General features: G+C 44.5%; 1 protein-coding gene across 2 annotated transcripts in view; it reads left to right on the top strand.

Moving 5' to 3' along the window:
- The window catches only part of MYO1E (myosin IE), a 191,979-nt gene that overhangs the window by 153,705 nt on the left and 17,713 nt on the right, over window positions 1-20,561 (top strand). For both annotated transcript variants that reach the window (XM_046655362.1, XM_046655363.1), the window contains 7 exons: window positions 3,139-3,253; window positions 3,690-3,859; window positions 5,260-5,405; window positions 12,761-12,907; window positions 14,477-14,634; window positions 16,986-17,078; window positions 19,842-20,043. In XM_046655362.1, the coding sequence (XP_046511318.1) occupies window positions 3,139-3,253; window positions 3,690-3,859; window positions 5,260-5,405; window positions 12,761-12,907; window positions 14,477-14,634; window positions 16,986-17,078; window positions 19,842-20,043 (1,031 nt within the window). The remainder of the gene's footprint in view (window positions 1-3,138; window positions 3,254-3,689; window positions 3,860-5,259; window positions 5,406-12,760; window positions 12,908-14,476; window positions 14,635-16,985; window positions 17,079-19,841; window positions 20,044-20,561) is intronic.

The raw sequence follows: 20,561 nt of genomic DNA, 5'->3' as shown, positions 1-20,561 counted from the left end.
ATAGTGTCCAGTAGTGTCTAAGCTAAAAAGGGACTTCTTTGTCCCACAAAGGAGGCTTAGGTAAACCTACATCCTCACCTGGGTGATACCAAACAGGTCATTTACATGCAGGCCCAGGCTTCCTCCTTAAATGCAGAGAGAACCTAGGGGGTGAGAATTCCTAGGATTGTACCTTGAAGACCATGAAGGAGTCTGGAAAGGACTGTGAGGAGACAAATAGGTAGGGGGAGAAATCTCTGGTTTATAGAGCATGAATATTTACCAGGAAGGAATTCAAACATATTCATTTTTCAATTCACAAACTTACTAGATCTCTACAGATTAATTTCTAGGAACTTCTTTATGTTTCCTAATGAGGGTGTGGTCACTGTAGGCCTAATGAATGTCCGTAGGAAGATCTCAGTTTGAGCAGGAATCCAACACAGCCCCTCAGTTCTTCTGCCCAACTAGCTCTGGGGCTATGGAACAAAGACATTACTGTTTAAGTTGGAGAAACTGCTAGAACTAACCAAGTTTGACATCATCATTTCTTGAGATTCCTATAACAATCACAAGACTCCATTTCAATTGTCTATGGTAAACTTGGCAAAGTTAGTCATCAGAGCAAGGGGAAATAAAATGAGAACTTGGAGTAATAATGGAAACTTAAGGCAAATCCTGGCCTCGCAATGAGTTTTCTTCTCCTCTAGAATGGAGAAGAATGGAGAACCTTACAGCTGCTGTTCTGCCTGCCTCATAGGATCAGCCTGAGACTCAGAAGTGAATATGGCTATAACTGAATGGCTTTATGAACCATAAAAATTATTAAATAAATAAGTGGCACACGTCGATAGAACCCATTTATGAAAAGTTTGTGGTAGCATTTTCCACTTTGAGTTATTTGTAGCTTCACAGCAATTTCATTTCCAAATATAAAATGAAAATGTTGTGTCATACACCATTAAGCATCCCACAGAACAGTTCCTGTTCTTTCTAAAACGGGATGGAGTGATTTATCAGTACAATGCAGCTCCTCTGTTGTTTTATACCCACTTTTGCTTTTTCAACTTGCTAAATTTTCACATATAATTAAAAACAGCTTCAATGTTTTTCATTCTTTTTTTTCTGATTCAGTTCAGCTTTGAGGTTTTACTTCCAAAATTAACATTTACTTTTGGTTTTTCTTTTCCTTTCTTCCTCCCAGTTGCTTTATTACCGTCACTTGACTCTCATTTCCCCTGTCTTTTCACACATACACACACACTCCACTACTCTCTCCCCTCCCCCATCACTCATCCATCCACACCTAGCCTTGACATTGCAAATACTTGTACAAAAATTGGTTTTTAAAAATCCACCTTGTGATTTTGCCTTGGCTTTTACAGGAAATGCACTGAACACACAAAATAACCCATTTGCTTTTAAGAACCCACGTTAGACATCAGACACCAAAGGGTTTGGTCTTGTGTATTTGTTACATGTGTCCATGATTTTTTTCCCCCTCTCTCTCTTTTTTTCTTGAACCTCCCTGCTTTCTCACCCCCCATGGCTTTTGGAAAGAACCTAAAACCCAACTAATCTTTGAAATAGTCTATAGGATGTTGGGAATTGGTTGTTTCTTCATCCTTTCTGAGTCACAAGTGTGTTTTCTGTGCCATTCCCAAAATAGTTCTGGGAAAGAAGACGAAAACAAGACTTACTCAGAAACCAAACACACAAGATAAGAAACACCAACGAATATTCTTACAACAGGCAACCGCAGGGCTCAGATTTTAAACATTCTGTCCAGTTGTTAAACCATGTATTCCCTTTTGTACTGAGAAATAAATGCCTCATGCCTGTTGTATATGGCACTGAAGGCTGTGGATTGAAGTGGCCCCTCCCTTGGTATTTTGAGTTTGAGATCTTTCTGCACAGCTGGGGCTGAGAGAAGGAGAAGCTGAGTGACAGGAGGAGATAGATGTGACTCCTGAAGCTAGACCCAGATAAACAGAGACCACAGATCAAGCCCAGCTTCCTTCAAACCACATTTGCTTGTTTACTTCTGGAACATTTTTGCAATGGCTATTCATCCTCTTTACTTTGGATTTTCGTTGGTTTCTTTTCTTTTCTTTTTTCCTAGAGAGTCATGTGAACCGCTTCCTAGGTGAATGGTAAAGTTTCGCACCATTCTGCGAGTTGATCAAATGCCGATTTACAGAGAAAGACTTTTGTGTCAAAGTGAGGAAGAGGCTACAGAGCCTGAAAGACCTTGGTTCACTTTCCAGCCCCACCCAGGCTTCGTTCCAATTTTCCCATCTGTAAAATGGAGACACAGAAATATGCGGCTCGTGTAGGTGTTGAGGGGTTGAATGATATAGTGCATATGAAGTGTCTAGGGTGATTCCTGACCCATAGTGGGTACTCGGTACATTACAGCTCTTTGCTTTCATCTTCATTATTCCAGAGCTTCATTGAGTAGGATGCAACAATTAGTATTAATTGTTAAAATGGCCTGAGTTTCAAGACCTGCCAGTGTCTGATACGGGTCCTTAAGCAAAAGTGTCTCAGCCCCTCTTGGTGAATCCAAGTCCTCACTAGCACATCGTAGGTCCAACTCCGGTCACTGTGGTTATTACCCTCTGCCCAGTGACACCTTGGGGAATCCTATGAGGCAGGAAATCTATACTTTCATGGTACTGACAGTAAGGCAGTCCTCCTTCCACAGCAGCACAAACTCTGCTCCTGCAAAAGCTGGAAAATTCTATTAAGAGGCTTTAGGTAGCACAAAACAATAGCCTCCACCAGCTCATTCGACCTAACCACCTAGTATCCTCTTTGGACCAGGGTGGGGAATAAGTGGATGAAGGTTGAGTCACTCATTTGATTCTCACCGGGATTCTGAGCGAGGTAGGGCAGACACCATTAAGGTCCAACTGAATACTCTCAGACCCAGCTATTTTCCATTATGTTTTTTTGTTTAAAAAATCTGTAGATACAAAAGTTATAGTGATCCTAAACAACATGCCCTAATAATCATTTTTTCACATTTGTTTATGAGTCTGAGAAGCTGCTTTCCACGTATGTCCTTGACTAAAATCGAGTGTCCCTGAAATAACCCCAAAAAGTGATGCTCAGGTCTTGTGAATTGGCTCACATTTGTCTTCTCTACGTTCACAGCTATTTCTTCTAGAAGAGATGAGAGAGAGGAAGTATGATGGGTACGCTCGAGTGATACAGAAATCTTGGAGGAAGTTCGTAGCCCGGAAGAAGTACGTCCAAATGCGAGAAGAAGGTATTTGAGTCATTTTGTTTCACACGCTTAACAAATCTCAAGAGGAATTTAGAGCTCAGGTGAAGTCACAAGTTCATTTGACTTTGCATATAATGCTGTGTGTTAAAAACCTTGCGTTCAGGGGCTGGCCCCGTGGCCGAGTGGTTAAGTTCTCGAGCTCCGCTGCAGGCGGCCCAGTGTTTCGTTGGTTCGAATCCTGGGCGCGGACATGGCTACTGCTCATCAAGCCACGCTGAGGCAGCATCCCGCATGCCACAACTAGAAGGACCCACAACTGAGAATATACAACTATGTACCAGGGGGCTTTGGGGAGAAAAAGGAAAAAAAAAATCTTGCATTCATTTAGAGCTTCTCTGTGTATTTCCACACTAAGTATTTCCCTCCTTTCTCTGGGGAACCAATCCCTCTCCTTTCTCTGCGCTTCTGGGAATTGCAGCCTCAGACCTCCTGTTGAACAAGAAGGAGAGAAGGAGAAACAGTATTAACAGGAACTTCATCGGGGATTACATCGGGATGGAGGAGCACCCGGAACTCCAGCAGTTTGTGGGCAAGAGGGAAAAGATCGATTTTGCAGACACAGTGACCAAGTACGACAGGAGGTTCAAGGTGCGTGCTGACCTCCTGCCTCTGAGAGTTCACCGAACAGATTCCTTAGTTTTAAAAATCACTCATAATTGTGCTTTTCTTATTACCAAAACAGAACATGTTCATTGTAGAAAAACTTAGAAAATACAGATAAGCCAAAAGGAAAATAGCCACCTATACCCAGAAAAATCGCTGTCAACACTTTGTGTGTAGAACTTTTTTATACAACATGCATTTGTATATTTAATTCTACAAAAATGAGACTACATTCCGTGCTGGTTTATGTCCTGGGTTGTTTTTTTCTTAAAATATGCCAGGGAGAACTTTCCAGATTAAGAGATATATCACTATAATTATTTTATTTAGCTGCATCATATTCCATTCAACAGATGCTTCACTCTATTTTTAACCATTAATCATTATCCATTTTTAGTGGGTTTTTTGTTTGTTTGGGGTTTTTGTTTGTTTGTTTACTGTCATAGAAAAGGTTACAGTGAGCTTCCTTTCACACATATCTTTGTGCATTTGCGGATGCTTTTGGAATAAATTGATAGGCGTGGAATCATTGGGTCAAAAGATTCAGAATATCAAGCAATACTGCAAAGTGTTCTTACCCGTCGCACCACCACCAAAGGGACAGCTGATTCTTTTACTTTCACCCCTTCCCTTAGACTCTTTTTTTTGCCCAGTAAGATCTTGGCTCTAATGAAATCTGCAGCCACAGTAGTTCACAGACCCAGGAAGAGCTTTTTGTTTGTTTGGATTTTGGTCAGGAAAAAAAATGAAATAAGCAAGGATTCATATAACAAGGAAGATGATGCTATTTTGCTGAAACCAAATCACTCCTTACAGCTGCTCTGCTGGCAGATTTGAATGCGAACATGAGTAACTGGGGCTCTCAGTAGTGTTTGGGTATAAGGTGGTCGGTAACCCACATATTCCAAAGTTTCTTTTTATTAGATTTTTAAGTTAGTCACTGAAATGAACATTTACCGATTTCAGAAAGTAAAAATTTCGTGGACTCACAAAAAGCATCTACATGGACACTTGAGGGATCCCTGGTTGAGAAGCACGCTCTAGTAGATAATATGGTAGAGTCACCATATGTGTTGGTTTGCCTGGGACTGTCCCTTTCCACCTGCTGGCCTCATATCTCACGTGGATGCATGTGAATTTGCTATTTTTGTAAGTCAGGAAAGTCAAACATCAGCAATTTCATACATGTCAACCTAATAACCATCAACAATGCCCTCTTTCATTCTTAAGGGACCTGGGTAGATGATAAATGGCATGGGCATACCAATGGCAGTGAAAATTTGCTACCCAAGGCAGTGTCCCTTTGTCTGGTGACAGATGCCCATTGTGTGAACAGCTGTCACTTTGACTTGTCCGCCACTTTCTTAAAGCGCCTCTCCTTACAGGGTGTAAAGCGAGACCTGCTTCTTACTCCAAAGTGCTTGTACTTAATTGGACGAGAAAAGGTCAAACAGGGCCCCGACAAAGGCCTCGTGAAAGAAGTGCTGAAGCGGAGAATAGAGGTGGAGAGGATCTTGTCCGTGTCCCTCAGGTGAGTGGTGAGGGGATGGAGGGCGAGGAGTCCCATCTCTTCTCGACATCACCATCCACTATTTGAAGCACAGCCTGGAGCAAGGCTCAGGCAGCCTCCCCGATTGTCAAAATCATGATGAAGAGAACAGAATTTCCTCTTCTTCCCAAGGAAGACCTGACCCTCATAGGTCTCAGGGCGTCCTGAAAGGCCAGGAATGAGGTACCAAGAGAAGATTACCGTCTGGTCAGCTCCTCTAATCAAAGGGTACCAGATCATTGTTTCCATAAAATTTGAGAAACAAACTTAGTATTTGGAACAAACAGTATAATTTCTCTTACTGAAGTGGGGTCGAAGGTCCAGAACCATGTCTCCCCAAGCCCACCTCAGCCCCTTTGAAGACCTAACCCATATTCCCAGCAAAGGCCCAGGCAGAGGTGGCCATTAGGTCATCAGGATTGCTTTTTAGTTTGCCGTGATTTCTGATTGTCCTGGAAAGGAAGTTTCCTTAGGGTCCTTTCTGCCTGTTCATGCAAGGGACGGAGTACAAATTGGTCTCTATAATCTGTAGCCCTGGAGTCATCGCCAAATGCTCCCTTCAACTCCAAGTTCACAGGCAGAGGCCCTTGCTCTTCCTGTCAACACTTGGGCTTTCAGTTGGCAGGGGGACGCCTGTGCGGGAGACTTCCCTCAATCCTCTAGTGCTAAGAACTCCCAGACTAAGTCTGCCCTGAGGAGAGCAAATCTTCCCGGTCCGCGGGAGGCTGAGGAAAGAGGAAGAAAGGCTCCTTTGAGCCCAGTACCTTCCTTCTTGAGTTGTGGCCCTGGGCCCTTTTGAGAATTCCGCTGCCTTACCCAGGACAAGCTTTGGGCTGCCATTGCGTTGAAAGTAGTGACGTTCTGGTCTCTTGTGAACCTGGCTTACTGGAATTGGGACACCTCTCTAAACTCTTACTCTGCACAGAAGACAAAACTGCTGTGCTCAGGACAAAGCAGGGCTTTTTTTGCTCTGGCATCTGACCTATCAGGCTGGAAATCCTGGCTACGGTGTGATAATCCAGAGCAGGTTTCAAGTTATGTCCATTCTTGCCTATGTCACTGTGGTTTCTGATTCTACCTGTTCCCAATTTTCCTGGATAAAGGGTCAGGCAGTGCTGTGAGGTTGAGTGTTTAAAACATTGCAACTCAGGATGTGGTAAAACTTCTAAGCAGATGAGTCCATCAGCAGCCTTCTGCAGCCCCACCTCAGGTAGGTCTCGGCGCCTTGGATTTCAAGGGAAAGCTCTAGCCTCTAAGACCTGGTGTTCAGAAGGTCTTCCTGAGCAATTTGGCTTACTGGCTGGGCCACCATCTGAGTTGGGTGGCCTGCTGGCCACACTCTTCCAGCTAGCTGTGCTGTGAGGCTGCTTTTGGTGTTCCGGGGAGCCCCACTGGAAGCTTCGCTTTTTTTCTTGTATGGGGAGCAGCTCTACCTGGGCTAAGCTGGGTTGGCTGAACTGCCCTGTGTACACTTGACAGTAGCTGTGGAGGATAGCCAAGGAGTCGCAGCTCTGGGGCGCATCTGCTCACTCCCTGAGGGGGATTGTTTTTCTGTTCTTATCACCCAGGTCTGTCTTCAGCCTTCAGACCGTTCCAAGAGTGCTTGGTCATGAACAATCATAATATATCTACATTTCTATCAGGCGCTTTGACTCTTTGACACTGTCCTGTTGATCAAGTCCTTGAGGCTTATCCAGGTTTGGGATAGTCACAGTCAAATTTTTTCCTTCTGTCTTTTTTTCTTCCCTCATAGCCTCCGGGAATACAGTGTGTTTATCACCAGCTTCTTTTTCTGCTTCCTCTTTAGTATTCACAGCCTGGACATTTGCTTCCTTGTGGCCTTTCCTTTTTAGAGGATGTAATAAAATGAGGTACTTAGCCTGAAAGTTGTTCTGGCTCTAGGGGAAAAACTAAGAGGCTGAGTCATCCTAACTTGTGATCTCTGCGTGTTGCAGTTGCTGAGCGCCACACTTACCAAGACTAGTATTGCTCCCTCATTTCCTTTACCCATTGGATGTAGGCCAGTAATCTAAACCAAGCTAGGAATGCCACCAGACGGGTGATGTGTGTGCCGAGTCAAACCAAGAGTAGAAATGGATTGTGGTACCAGACCACCAAATGGGTGTGTGTATTGTGTTCTCTGAAAATATTTCAATACTGGGGTAGAGAAAGATCTTAATGGTCGTCTTGCACTTCAGGAAAAAAAGTTGTAACATCTGTATGTGTTTTGAAGGCTTTAGGAGGCTTACTACTTGACTGTTAGCTGGACTGATCACCTAATGGCTCCTTCTAGTTAAGACTATCAGAGGGTCCTACCAGCTTGATCTTTCAGCCCATCTCTAACTCTTCTAACTACCGCCAAAGCAAAGTGGGCTCACAGCTCCCTAGTCAAACCAACCAACCATATGAAAGCAATCAATGAGACGATTTGGGAAATGCAAGCATGACTAAATAGTTGATATGAAGGATTTATTGTTCATTTCCTTAGGTGTGATGACGGTATTGTGGCTATTTTTATTTAAAGGGGCTTTATCTTTTAGAGATACACACTGAAATATTTAAGGATATAATAATATAATATTCATATTTTGCTCTAAAACAACCTATTTTGTCTGTGGAAGTCGGAAGTGGAAGTCGGAAGTCTGGACATGTAGATAAATATGGTTTTTTGTGGATTGATGTCTTGAAACCTTCTGACATAGAGGTTCATTCTGCCATTCTACTTTTTTTATATTTGAAATTTTCCATAATAAGAAGTTTTTTCTAATCCTCTAGTAAACATCATGTTTTTAGAAGTCTTGACCTTTTATGAATACACTGAAATATGTCTCGTTGAATTATAGTTGAAATGTAAAAAAATTTTTGAGTTACATGAAAAAAATAGGGTAGGCTCTAGCTCAGAGAGATATGAGGACTGCAGTTGCTGAAAGGGACTCTTGGATAATTTGAACAGGAAAAATCCTTATCTAAAAAAAAGTTAGGCCAAAACACTGATGCCTACAGTTCTGCCTTCACTGGGACTTGGTGAGAATATCAAGAGGTGGCACACCACGGTACAGTGTGACATGGAATTTCTGAGGTTCGGGGGACCTGCTGATGGACGGCCAAGCATCGGGCTTCGAAGGATCCTTCAAGAGCTGCTTCTTCTCTGAGTACTGACTTGGCCTCACTCTTATTTGAAAAAGTCGATTCAATAGAAGGGTGGCCACAAGGTGTAATAGCCTATGTTCTTTACTCTCCTCTTGCAGGCGATGAGATTGGTACTGTAAAATCTCATATTTGGGGCTCTCTGATGGGGCTTCTCATTCCCGTAGCTGACCGCTAGAGGCCTAAGACCACAAGCTACGTGGCTGCCTGTCTGGGTCAGTAGATTTTCCAATACTTGTATGTAATTCAAAAAGCAACCGCTAAGAGGCGGCTTTAGACAGAGGTTCAGCCCCCTTGGTCATAAACTTCTTGCCTAAAACATTTCCTTGCCCAATTGCACTCACCTCTGGCAGTTAGAACAGCCTGCTCAGCTGACCTGAGGCATTTCTGAAATCTGGACTCAACTGTGGCCTTTGGGCTTTGGGAACCTGGAAGTTGTCAACATTTTTAGACTGACCACCTGCCTTGGGTTCAGCCCTGGGATTCCAAGGTGAATGAGACGTAGTCACTGCCTCAAGGAGCTCCTCGCATTCTGGAAGGAGGAACAGATACCTGAGTAAACATGTGCATACAGGTTACAAGTGCTCAGAAAGTGACGTTCAGGATGCAAAAGACAGGAGGGAGCCTTCCCCCTGGGGGTCAGATGAGGCTTCTCCCGGGAGGCCTGTGGTGAGGTCTGACACAACATATGTCTGCACTTTCTCAGAGAAATGAGGGAGGATCCAAAACTGGTGCCACTGGTTTCTCTGAGTGGTAGAATTCTGGGTAAAGTTTATTTTCTTGTGTATTCACGTCTGTGCTTTCCAGTTTACTAAAAGGAGCGTTTATTTCATAATCAGGAAACATTTTTTAAAAGCTTAAATAAAGGCAGGCCTGTCCTTGGAAACTGCCTTTTCAGCTTTAAAAAAAAACTTCTTTAAGACTTTACTCAGTGTTTTGTAACTAACGTGTTTGCGAAGAAGATATTGGTTAAGGGAGCAAGACAGAATTTTCTAGTGTTGTCAGCAATACAACAATAAGCCACAAAGACGAGTGGATAAATAGCAAGTAGAGCCAAACCAGGGACTAGTAAGGCTCTTTCAACACAGGAGACTGAGTCAAACATCTGTAAGGAATTGCAGCTTGAGCGTATGAACAAGACGGGGTGAAGTCCAAAGATAAGTCTGACTTTTTAGAATAAATAAATGTAAAAGCTTTGTTTTCAGATCTAGGAGCATGGGCTGAAGAGGCAGAATGAGCTGAAACTCTGGCCGGGGTGAAGATGCTTTCACTGACCCCTATGCCTGGGTCATTGAGGGAGGGGTTACTGAATTTGATGGTTGAAGTCAAAGTGTCCAAACATTCTCTTCTCGTTTCCAAACTCATGCTGATAATTGACCTTGAAGTTTTGGCCTGCTTGCTTTTTCTCTTTATGGTAATGAACTCCTAATACATCTAAGCACATTAACCCGCTCAGGGTTACGGGTGTTGTGCTCATTTAGCCCTGTTGAATAATCGCCGTTCCGCCTGAAGTACAGCCAGGCAAACAGACATGTCCAGGCCTGTCAGAGAGCACTTGGAGTTAAGCAACTAACACAGGAAGGAGTTTCATTCCTCACCCCACACACCAAAAAGCGGTGCCTCCTGTTTGACTCTTTCCCCATTGCGTGTGCTCCCTTGCTAAGGCGGCAGTCTTCTTATACCACTGCTGGAGTGCTTGGACTCTATTTCATGAATCCCAAATGACTTGGGGGAGCAGCTTCTCCATAAGTGCCTTTTGGAGTTTTGAATTGCTGTAATTGAAGTAATTAAGACAATTCCAGAGTTTTCATCTGGCCAGAATCTGGAAGATGATAGTAGCTTTGTGGTCACAGCTCCTGAAGCATTATTCTCAACCTTTTGGAAATGATTCCAATTCCTAGTTTGGAAAAGTTTGTGGTCAAGAAAGTACAGTGGAGCTTGTGAGCTGTCCTGCAATACCCATTCTCTTCCTTACATATCAATAGGTGGCAGCCTAGCCAAGGACTACGTTTCCCAGGCTTCCTTGCAGCTAGGTGCAACCATGTGACCCACTACTGGCCAATGGGTTGTGAGCAGAAGTGACTTGTACAACTTCCTAGTCATAAGTTTAGTGGGAAGGAGTAGGTGCCTGGCTCCCAGGCACTGTGGAACTGTCATGTTGTCCCTCAATTGCTTTTGCATGTGCTGTTGAGTGACAGAGATAAAAACGCTATATTGTTTAAACTACCAGTTGTCAAAATCTTCATCACAACAGAAAAACTTATAACCCAACTATCACAAGTGTAGGCAAGAAGCATGGTTGTGATGTGGAGATATCTGAAAATAGACTCTTGAGTTAATAATAGTGACCAAGTGCTGCACCCAAATGGCCATTATTTGTCCAAAAGCCGCTGTAAAGTATTCTGATTCCACATGGAAGAAGAGCTCTTTGGGTGCTCATCTTCAGGAAGCAGGCTGTGAAGAGCCCAGCTCCTCTCCCTGGTGCTGGTATCTCGCTGGTAGTTGACTCCACTCCTCCCCTGTGGTTTGTGCATGCTGCCATTCTGTGCCTTTGCATTCCAACTGTGCAGTGGTCCTGCCTTTGACCTTCTTTCTCCTGTGGATTACCAAGCTCCTTTCCTCTATGACAGCTGAGGGGTTGAGGATGCAGGGAGACAGGCCGTGACTATAGCTCCCGGCTCTGTCAGGCTCAGGTCATTAGCTCGCTGCCTCAGCCCAGAGAGAGAAGGTTCCTGACAAGCCCGGGATCATCCACCAAGGCTCTCTCTGCCCAAGGAAGACATCTGGTCTCCAGGACTGCCCACTGTGACCTTGTCATCTTGATAGGACTAAAAAGAGAGACCACAGGAGTTGCAGTTTAAATATTTCAAATTCTACACAAAGGAAGAGTCCCTGGTCTCAAAGATTCTCTCTACTCTGGTCCTCCATATGATCCACTTGCCTCACCATCTGGCCTTTTCACAGCCACAGTAATCCTACTGGTGCCCCGGTACCAGGAGCCCCGAGAGCAGACCACAGCTCCTATGTGATACAACACAGCTCTGGTTACTAAGAGAACCATGGCTTTGGCACATTCTGCGCATGGAGAGATTAAAATGTTACTTTGGTCAGTTCATTGAAGGAGATTCACTTAAATTGTGTTTAATGCCTGGAAAAATGCTTATCATCCCTCATGAAATGTCATTCTTCAGAGGGTTGTCTTAGATATTTGACAGTGGTACTTGGAGGTACTTGTAAATGTGTATATTATGAAGCCCTTGGAATGGTGGCCTCCTTCAACTGAGCTATACATCTAACAGCTAGGGAGTAAAAAGTCTCAATTATACATGTGTTGTAGTTTCCAGGAAGTCTAGCTGGGCCTGGAGATGGAGCTGTGTCTAATCACTCCCCCTGAGCACTGAGCACTTTCTCCATGACTGGGTTTCCTCGGCCTCTTCCTTCTAAGCTCCCTGCAGCTCCTAACATTCCCTCCTCTCCAGTCCTGAGTTTCCCCACAGCCCAATCCCATCCAAACATGCAGTTCCCGCAAAGCTGTGTGCTTTCCCCGTCCCGCGCAGTTCACCAGCGGGAAGGTGATGATTGCGCCTGCTTGCTGTGTGTTCACCTGTCCTGTGTGCCTGTATGTCGGTGCGGTGGTGCATCCAGCAGCACCTGGCACGCAGTATAAGCAGAGCACCACATCCCCAAAGGCTCCTAATAAGTGCGTATGAAGCCCAGGCCCTTGGCTTCCCTCTGATCACTGAGCTTACGGTTGTTCAAGTTAGGGTTTATTACAATAGCTACAAGCATATCATAAATTCTGCTAACTTGGAGCTTAGAGGACTTGTTCATTTTCAGCCACGTTCTATTCACAGCATTCTGGATTTTTGTGATCTTAAGAACACAGAAGTTGAATTTGAAAATGGATTTTTCTAAAATACAGACTAAATTGTCCTTAAATTCTTGATTTTAAAAATCATTTGGGAAAAGTATTATAATTGTGATTTTGCTGGGCTATAGACTTCCTTTGAAAGCAGATTTCAATGACTTTATCATGTAGTTCGTTGTTGTTATGTTTGGTTTTAAAGATTCTCTCTTACAGAAAGACTATAGAAGCCTAGGACTATCTTACAGGATAAATAAATGAGTGAAAAAAATAATGGAATAAACATAAGTGCAACCTGCATTAAGTCTTTCCAATCTCTTTGCAGTACTATGCAGGATGACATTTTTATTCTTCATGAACAAGAGTATGACAGTTTGCTTGAATCCGTCTTCAAAACTGAATTTTTAAGCCTGTTGGCAAAACGTTATGAGGAAAAAACTCAGAAGCAACTACCTCTGAAATTTAGCAATACGTAAGTTGAGAACCGGGGCCCAAACATCTGAGGGAAACTAAAAGGGACCTCACCCGTGGGGTCCAGGCTGAGAGGAGAGCCTGTGGGGTGGGGTGTGGGGTCTGACTGGCTCCAGTGGCTTCAGTGAAGCCCAGCCTCGGGTGCCTCAGCGCCCCCTGTGGACTCTTAGAGGCTGAAGAGGACAGCCTGGATGGTGGTCACAGACTTTGAAAGGGTCACTTTCACATTTCTGTGAAATAATGACTTCATCAAATGGTGTATTTTATCATTTGAACAAAGGTCACCAAAGTGGGGCAGAGGAAAGCCAATTTTTATACATCATCAGCAAAAGAATATTTTATTTAGCAGAACAAATAGAAAGGGACTAAGGCTGGAAGAAGAAGAGACTGGAATAGGGGCTTAAGTTCCCAAGATGTATGCATAATAAAACCTGTTGGTGGGCCATTTGGGGACTTGGGTGCTGCGATGGCCAGTCTTGTGTCTCAACTCACCTTCATTTGTTTTAGCAACATGGCTTCGTGGACCAGATATTTCATACTGTTGAGCTCCTAATCTCATATTTGCTGAGTGAGAGTTATTTGGCTTTTCTTCTTAAATTTCCCCATCTATAAAATGGAGGTATCCTCCATCCCTTCCCATTCATGAGAATGAGGCCAAAGTAAAGCCTTAGTTCATGATGAGGGACACTTACCATAACTAATGCTGCTGTGGGTGCAATGAAATAGATCCTGGTAGCAGCATGAATTCATTACAGTTTTTCCACAGAACAATTTGGCCATCCGTACCAGGCGCCATTATTTGTGTCTGGGAATTTGTGATAAGGGAATAACTCAAAAAAAGGATGAATGTGTGTAGCCAAGCCACTCAATAGAATAATAGGCAACTACTTAAAATTATGGTTTTCCTGCCTTATGACATGAGAAAATATAAGCTCAAAAAGTAGAATGTGGAATTTCTTTCTGTAGGCATATAGGCAATATGAAAAATAGACACTGGCAGAGGAGTTCTAGAGTTGTGAGCACGCCTCCATTCTATTTGGGTTTTGGTTGCTAGTGTTGTCTTTTTCCCTACCTGGCGGGGGTGGGGGCGGTGATGGAGCAATAGAATGTAATTAAATAATAGCCACATTCTATGCTAAGGAGACACAGACTATCTTGAGTCTGGCATCTCTCAGTCCTCCACAAACACAGTCCCAGGGAAGTCAGAGAGGGGCACAATGACACACCACAGCAGTGTGGCTGCAAATTGTCCCCATCCTTCTGTCTCGCAGCAGTCCCCCCAGCGTCCACCTGACAAGTGACATTGGCACCTGTGACGGGCCCCTCCTTCACCAACTGGTTTCTCGCAGGTGCTGGATCCCAAATGCTTCTGCCTCTGGTCAGTGGGCTCACCCTGCTGCCAAACCAAACCCATGGATGTCATACCCATGCCCAGGGCCCTGTGCTGGTTTGATGCTCTGGTCCTGCCTCGTTTTTGCCCGGCAGCAGAATTCCGTACTGGGGTCTGTGAGCACCATTGTCTCTCTCCTTCTTTCCGACTTGTTAATTCCAACAAATATGCTTGTCGCAGGCTTGAACTCAAGTTGAAAAAGGAGAACTGGGGTCCCTGGAGTGCAGGGGGCTCCCGGCAAGTGCAATTCCACCAGGGCTTCGGTGACCTGGCCATCCTCAAGCCCAGTAACAAAGTGCTGCAGGTCAGCATCGGACCCGGGCTGCCCAGGAACTCCCGTAAGTGTTCCACGGGTCCCAGGGGCGGGCCGCCACCTGGGCTTCTGGGCCTTCCTGCCTGGCCCTCGCTCACCCTGCTGCAGGCCAAACTCTCTCCTCACCAAACACTCGTAACCTGTGCACAGATCTGCGGGGCAAAGAACCAGTACACTTAACTGCTTCCTGTGGCTGGGGTTTCCTTCAGACTGAAACGTTTCAAACGAAACCAACATCTGGGGCCGGCCCGGTGGCGCAGCGGTTAAGTTCGCACGTTCCGCTTCTCGGCGGCCCGGGGTTCGCTGGTTCGGATCCCGGGTGCGGACATGGCACTGCTTGGCAGCCATGCTGTGGTAGGCGTCCCACGTATAAACTAGAGGAAGATGGGCACGGATGTTAGCTCAGAGCCAGGCTTCCTCAGCAAAAAGAGGAGGACTGGCAGTAGTTAGCTGAGGGCTAATCTTCCTCCAAAAACAAAAACAAAACAAAAAAAAAAACAAACGAAACCAACATCAACGCAAATGGGCAGGTTAAACCTTTCCGAATGATTTCGTAGTTATGTATGGTATTCCAGGCATTACAATATTAATTGTGTTTAAAACCAATCAGTTTGTTGGCTTCCAATTTCCCAGCCCTTTCCAGTTGGATCTTATCAACAATACAAACCTTATCCTTCCTGTCCATTTTAAAGAAATTGACCACATTTACCATCTCCCCACACAGTTTCACTATGTTGCTGTGCATCAGATCTAATATCTCCCACCTCCACTTTAGCGTGCTTCATTAGAAGCCTCACATGCACTAACTCACTCCTTAGTCTAACTCCTTTATTGGCCTTTGATTCTTTTTCTATTTATAACTGACATTCATAAAATTGTATTTATAATGCACAGTATAGAGTAATCATATATGCTATGTATTCATATAATGTAGATATCTTCATATAATTTAGTCCATGTGTATGATCAATGAAGAGTATATAGACAGGCCTTTATGAAATCTATCTACCAAGGTAACATTGGCATGTACTGTAGCTCACTAATACAACACAGACAAATAGCCACCCAGAAAATGTTGGTGTATGTCTGTGTATCAGTTGGTCCTTGCAGAAAACAGCCAGCACATTTAGGTGGGATTTTTTAAAAGACCTTTAAATAAAGGGATTCTTTACTGAGATGTGGGCAGGGTTAAGGAGACAAAGTGGGGACCCAGGGATAAAGAACAACAGAACACCATTATTACCCCTCAACCTGAAGAGACAGAGGGAGGAAAGAGTTGAGCTTAAGGATACAGGCAGAATAAGTACCCTGACTTCTCTCTCCTCTGGCACTCCAATCTCCTGTCAGTGCCTCCCACTGGGCAAACCCAACTGGAATGCAGAGGCCTTGTGGCCCAGGTGAGCCCAGGGCACAAAGCATGGCAAAGAAGGGCTGCAGATAACCAGAGGATGTGTGCGACAATGTTCAGTAGCCCCCAGAGTGGAGCATTGTCTAATACGGTGTTTTGTGATGTCTTCAAGGGAGTCCGGGTACCGAGCAGATAACCCTCAGCAGGTCACTTCTCCCTGCCCCAGGGCCTGAGACCAGCTCCTCTGCTTTGTGCTATTCACGCCTTGTCACTTCCTGCCCTTCTCTATTCTTCAGCCCTTCTTTTTATAAGGAATTCCCTCTGCATCGCTCTTCCTGCTGGTTTAATCCTACCTTCCTTCCTGTCCCATTTGAGACCTTAGCTTATTGTTTTCCTTTCCAACATACATGTCTCTGCAGAGATCTCATGTGACCACCAGCGGCCCTGCGGCCCCAGCCCTAATTCTGGCCCACAATGATGTTTCATTTAGCACCAGCTTGTTTTCTAACTCTTCCTTTCTGTGTCAAGGATACAAGTCTGCTTCTACCCTTCCTGGTCTCTGTTTAACTGGAAGACTCTAGAACACAAACTCTTGCATGAAAGTCTCTTGACGTAGGCAGATGTGCAGTTGATGCTGACATGTGCTTCATGCCAGGGACCATGACGTACAGCTCACATGTTCAACTTCTGTGCTGTGTTCAGAGCATGAGTGCAAACATTATAATGTCCCATCTGTCTCATTTGAAAGTCTACAAAACTAGAAACACCTTTGTAAGATCATTACTATCTCTTTGTAAAGCCGTTGTCTCTAACGTTTCAGAACTGTACCTCCATCAACATATCCTCCAGCCCCTCCCATCCAGCAGCTACCAGGATAGTACTCCCCTCAGACCTCCCATCCCCGCTGCAGATCTGATGGGGACCTGGATTCCAAGCTTCTCAAAAGTTTTCCATAAGCAGAAACCAGCAGGAGCTGTTAAACTAACCAGTGGTACTGACTTTAACTTTCTCTTGCTTGTGGATTTCAGGTCCTACCAGAAGGAACACCACTCAAAACAGAAGTTATCCCAGTGGGACGCAAAACGCCAACTACCCGATGAGAGCTGCCCCTCCGCCCCCAGGTAGGCCAAATGTGTGCCATCGACTGGGGCACTGATCTGGACCCATGACTTGTAAAATATATTGGGGAAGAAACCCATTAGCGAATAAATGCACACATATTCGCCAGCAGGAGCCATTTTAGTGTCAGATGTACTGCCACCAACACAAACGCCCTGCCTGTGACCCTGGAATTCAGGAAAATTGTGAGCTAGTGAGATGGAACGTTGGCTGAGTTAACGATCTGGATTTCATTACCTAGCAATATTACTCCCTTAGGAAAGGCTTCCTACATCAGTCAGAGAAAAAAAGAGTTCCTTGTCCGGGACAGCCAGAATGTGGTCAGCTTTTAAGCTGAAGGATGCTGCCTTTATGGAAAGGGGAGTTTGTCAGGGATAACCCCCCCACCACTACCCAGCTCCAGCCAAATACTGTGACAATATTTTGCTACTAAGAAGAAAAATTTTGTTCTTCATCAGATAGGACCTAGAAGAACTGCTCTAAGAATAAAGTGATGTCTGAGAGAAGAACAAAATGGGTACAAAAAAGTTTTTAGATCTTGTTTCATATTTCAGTTTTTATGATAAAAATATAGCATGCAGGTCAATAAAATCCAAACCCAAATAAATCTAAGACTTTTTGCCCTTAAAAATCTGTTCAGGGGGGCTGGCCTTAAGTTCACGCGCTCCGCTGGAGGCGGCCCAGCGTTTCATTGGTTCAAATCCAGGGCGCGGACATGGCACTGCTCATCAAGCCACGCTGAGGCAGTGTCCCACGTGCCACAACTAGAAGGATCCACAACGAAGAATATACAACTATGTACCGCGGGGCTTTGGGGAGAAAAAGGAAAAAAAATTAAAAATCTTTAAAAAAAAGAAAAGAAAAATCTGTTCAGGGTTTGAAGAACGCTCTCAAAATTCACAAAATGTTCTTTCCATCACTCACAAAATTCAGTTAAACAAAAAAAAACTGCCCCCAGAATGTTTGATTTAGTAAGTTTAGGATTCTACGTTTGAAAGGGTCATGTTAGGACCACGCTTGACTCAAATCATCCCAGACAAAGGAATCTTATTTGTAACAGTGTCCAAGATGAGCGGTAAAAAGCCTATTTTCTGTCTCCTGCTCCGGAATCTCTCAGTTGTGTGCTAAAATATGGCCACCTGGGCCTAGCAGTGAGAAACTAGTTCTCATTTCTTTTGGCATCCCCCTCCTGCCTGGCCAACTGTCTCTCCTCCCCTCTGCCTTTGTCTCTGAAGAAAATCCAAGCATGAAGGAACCTAAGAGAACCGATGTAGTATTGAGTTACTGCTTATGCTCTGGCCCCTCGTGCAAAATCCTGGCCAGACCACCTGGAAAGCTCATTTGCCTCGGCTGGGTTGGACAGAGTTGCCTCAGACCACATACCTGACCTTGGGCACAGCTCCCAACCTTCCTCCGTGACAGTTTCTTCATCATTAAAAGGAGGCAATTGGACCCAAATTCCTTAGCTCAGCACTTCTCACTCTGTCTGTGGTGAAAGACTGGGCTTGTTGATTTTTTGTTGTTGTTGTTTGTTTTTTCTGAATTTTCAATCTATCACAAACCATACTTTTGTAAGATAAATTAAAAACTACTGGAAGAATGGAATTTTAAAAGCATACAAAATGTAAGCCAAAATTTCTTATTATTAGGTTCAATAGACATGAAGTATGTCTGTGCAACTGCTATGAACGTTTCTAAATGTTTACCGTTAAATTTCTGAACTGATCGCAGGCGAGTGTGTCATGAGCCACGTGGAACTGGCCATCTGTGCCCCCTCTGTGAGAATCACAGGCCTCGAGCACGTCCTGCTCTGGCATGCCCTGCCCTATCCTGGGCAACCTTGGAAGCAAGTGGGCCTCACCAAACTCCTTGTTTCTTTAATGAAGAAATTGACATTCTGAAAGGTCGCATATCTTGCTGAAGGTCAACACAGCTATGAGAGGCAGAACCAAAACTGAAGTCCTAGTCCCTCTAATAAACTAAGGGTCATCCCGTGGGTACCAAAGAGTTCTCTTAATTCAGTTGGAAGAGGTTTTGTGGTGGGCTTACCAAGTGTCCCTTGGAGAGTCTTGTTCTCCTTCACTCTTGCCCAGATCTGTCAGTGGGAGAAGAGACGAGGGCTTCTTCATGCATAGCATGGAATGATAATGCCCTTTTCAGCCAAGGCCCATTGTTTGGAGCCCATCACCATAATCCACTTACCAAATAATGTGATCTTGACTGGAAATAGGTGTTCGGCTAAGAGAGCGTGCTCTATCTGGATTGATCCAACCAAAAGCCACATTTCTCCTGCCTGTGTAGAGTGCTCCCTCCACCTCCCACAGTGGGCTCCTGCAGAGGACACCCAAGACTGACCCCTTGAAAATGGATGTCCAACTGTTTAAACAGCTGCCTGCCAGCGCTCTTGAAGCATAATCTCATAATTTTCCTTAGACCCAAGAACGCGCCTGCCAACTTGTTGCAAGCTTACCTTTCCTTGACTGTGGGCTTTGAAACCCTAAACATCTGGTGATTCTGATGTCAGATTCAACAAGCATGTGCGAGGGTCTGCTAAGTTCCAGGCACTCGCTGGGCAATTTATAATGTATTGGCTCTATTCCACACAATATATTAGCGCTTATGCCCTCCATTTTTTCAGATGGGCAAACTGTGGCCTGGAGAAGTTAAGTAACGCTCTTGGCTAATAGATGGAAGAAATTTGGAGAGCCTTTTAACAAAGGATCAGAAAATTTAATCTTTGTTTTCTCCTCTTTTCCTCTCTCTAGGATACCATCAGAATGGAGTCATCAAAAACCAGTTTGTGCCACCTTCCCACGCTCCTGGAAACCAGCGGTCAAATCAGAAAAGCCTGTACACCTCCATGGCCCGCCCGCCCTTGCCACGACAACAGTCCACTGGCTCAGACCGGGTGTCACAGGCACCGGAGAGTTTGGATTTCCTTAAAGTCCCAGATCAGGGTGCTGCAGGGTAAGATTCTCTCCTCCAGTGGGGGAAGCTGGTGACCACCATCTCCATCAATCCCACCAACATTCAGGGATTTCTTTGGGGAGTCTGTGCATGATTCTCAAGTTCCGTTTTCCACCCACATGTTGTAATCCAGGAGCCAAGGCCGTGAGGCTCTTGGTTGGCATTTCTAAAAGTATGGCCAACTTGATAGCACACGTCTCATTCTCTTGGAAACATCAGAAGTGGGGTTCTCTTTAAGCCCTGAGATTTGATTACTCTGTGACTGTTTCTGCTCTCTGGCATAGTTGAGGGATAATGAGGTTTTTGATTTATTTCTCTGTCTGCATTTGCATAAACACAGCAGCTCAAAGAGTCATTAGAAACATTAAGAATAACATCCCAGCCTTCTGTGAGATGTAGATGTTTGCTTATGGATACAGATCTTCGGGGCTTTAAAATGAGGGCCTCTCTGCCTTTCTAGAACAGAAAATGAAGAGTGGTAAAAGAAACCCAGGTGTTTTAGCCTGAGGAAGTGAAGA

The sequence above is a fragment of the Equus quagga genome, chromosome 2, assembly GCF_021613505.1.
Source record: "Equus quagga isolate Etosha38 chromosome 2, UCLA_HA_Equagga_1.0, whole genome shotgun sequence".
Lineage (NCBI taxonomy): Eukaryota > Metazoa > Chordata > Mammalia > Perissodactyla > Equidae > Equus > Equus quagga.
This window is presented reverse-complemented; position numbering and strand designations above follow the sequence as displayed.